The 2,264-nt window shown below is 42.1% G+C and overlaps 1 protein-coding gene across 1 annotated transcript; it reads right to left on the bottom strand.

Annotated features, from left to right (window-relative positions):
- Nucleotides 1-1,028: 1,028 nt before the first annotated feature.
- Nucleotides 1,029-1,892, bottom strand: LOC135597973 (probable CCR4-associated factor 1 homolog 11). The gene has a single exon (XM_065091486.1). The coding sequence runs from the start codon at nucleotides 1,890-1,892 to the stop codon at nucleotides 1,029-1,031; it is 864 nt and encodes a 287-aa protein (XP_064947558.1).
- Between the last annotated feature and the right edge of the window lie 372 nt (nucleotides 1,893-2,264).

Raw genomic sequence — 2,264 nt, 5'->3', positions numbered from 1 at the left:
ACTGCCTATCTGCTTGACACAAGAGCTATTTCCCCACAGATACAAGCTAGTGAATCCTATGGTTCATGATTTATGTAACAAAACTTTCATACCGATTAAAACTTTCTACAAAATTTGAAATTGAAGAGAACTATTATACAAAAAAAAAAAACTGATACCGAGAAGAAATTAGTTTGGTAAGTCGTGAAAGTATTATATTTTGAAGATATTATACACCTAAAATGTATTACATCCATAAGGATAAAATTTATTCAATTTGTATTTTTTATATACATTATGGCTGAATAATATCGTTACTTCTTTTTTTTCATATGATATATGATTTTCTACTATTAATTTCAGTTTAAATTGGATGTTCTATTTTTTTTTCTAAAATTTCAAACTGCAGCGTGCTAGATGATGTTGGGATTTTACTTTATCGAATTAGCATAGATTAACACCAATGGTTTTTCTGCTACCATATGATCAAGGTTTATCAGGAAGTTTGAATCATGAGGATCTTACCCAAGTTTGAATCATTTTGAAAAATCATGAGGAGCTTCTATCATCGGAAAGAGTAAATGCAAGTAACTTGCCCAAATTAAATAGACATGAATCTTTATAGACGCAACAAGTATTAAGAGTTGTATGATACAGAAACATATTTCTCAACTGTAATAGGTCAAACAAATGTGTTTTTTTGAACATATTTGACAGAATTAGGTACTACAATTGCATTTTAATTCCATAGGCTGTTCGTGTGCCTGTTGCAAATACGTACAAAAAAATATGTCATGTATCCTTGATCGTTCTTGTAGGCAACTTTGTTGCATGCTTCACCTCGATGAAGATTGCCCTGAGCAGTAGACCTGTAGGGCTCGTTGGTGCGTCGTCGAGTACTGTTTGTTTCCCATGCTTGCATACATCGGATACGTACGAGCACCGGTGCGCATGCATCGTTGTCGTCTCATCGACTTCTGGTGGCCGCAGCAGTAGTACGTGCTGTTGAGCACATTCTTTTAGGACATGCAGATCGTACATGTACTAAATTAAACCGCCAACCCCATGGCAAGCAAGCGGTTTTGCTGCCGTCTTGCGTAAGGCCAACCTCTGCGGTCAATCCTTCGAGTCCTCCTGTTCTCGACGCATCGATTCTCTATACCATAGAGGACCGATGCAGATCTGTCGTCCTCTACGTTATGCCTTCGTTGCTTCATTTCGTTGAAGAGTGCCCCAATTAGTAGACTGTCATATGCTGCTTGGTGACGGATCCCTACGGGTTCAAAGTTCAATAACCTTGATAGTCCCACCAAACCAATCTCTCCCCGACGCAGTCCTCCACAAAATCGAGATATATATTTGAGATCATAAATCTGGCCGAAGATGGTCCTCACCAAATCAGAGAACTCGTTCAAGGTGTTGGGCAGTGGGGCTCGGGTGATCATCTTTATCACAAAAGCCACGTCGTAGAGTCCGTGAAACGTAACATACTTGGAGCAGTAGGGTTGGCAGAAGAGCTTCACGCATACCAGATAGGCGCACCGCCGCGCGTCGATGCCGTGTCGTCGGTATTGCTGGAAGTCGTGCCCGCTCTGTGTCAACAACTCGATGGAGTCGGGAGAGGAAGCATCCACATCGGGATCGAAATCCGAAAAATTGAACTGCCAACAGCACCCCGGCCATGGGGTGTTGCCGCCTTCGTCGAACAAGGCGACGCCCAGCTGGATCAGGTGCATGTTATCCACGTTGTGCTTCACGTCATTGTATCTTTCTTCTTCGGTGGCATTGCGAGGGGTGTCCCGAATGAACCCCGGGAACTCCGTATCGATTGCCACTATCGGGTAGGAGCCACGGAGACTGAGGATGAGCTCCAAGTGCTCCACAAGGTTTGCCTTCCCCACGTTGATGGCCATGGCAAGCTGCACCACTCTCTCTTTCTCTTTCTCCTTCGCTTTCTCTTTCGCTTTCGCGCTCTCTCTTCACTAGCAGTAGTGTATGTACTTTGGGGTCACCCTCTTTGGTGTTTATATAGACGATTTCCCGACGCATAACACAGATTTCTAACATTATTCATTGTATTAAGACGATGTTATAATTATTACTTTTTCTATTCATTTTGTATTGCCTACATTGCTGGCTCCCTTTCATCACCAAAGATTGTTTGCCTAGCAATTGGTTCTACGTTCCATATTAACCTTGCTACTTCATTAATTCCCTTCCCTTCTCTACCAAAAATATGTGTGATTCACCAACTTTCTCAGCTTATCCCTCATTTTATTCCTCAC

This window comes from Musa acuminata, chromosome BXJ2-1 (assembly GCF_036884655.1).
Source record: "Musa acuminata AAA Group cultivar baxijiao chromosome BXJ2-1, Cavendish_Baxijiao_AAA, whole genome shotgun sequence".
NCBI lineage: Eukaryota > Viridiplantae > Streptophyta > Magnoliopsida > Zingiberales > Musaceae > Musa > Musa acuminata.
Note: the sequence above shows the minus strand (reverse complement) of the source record. Positions and strands in the feature narration are given on the sequence as shown.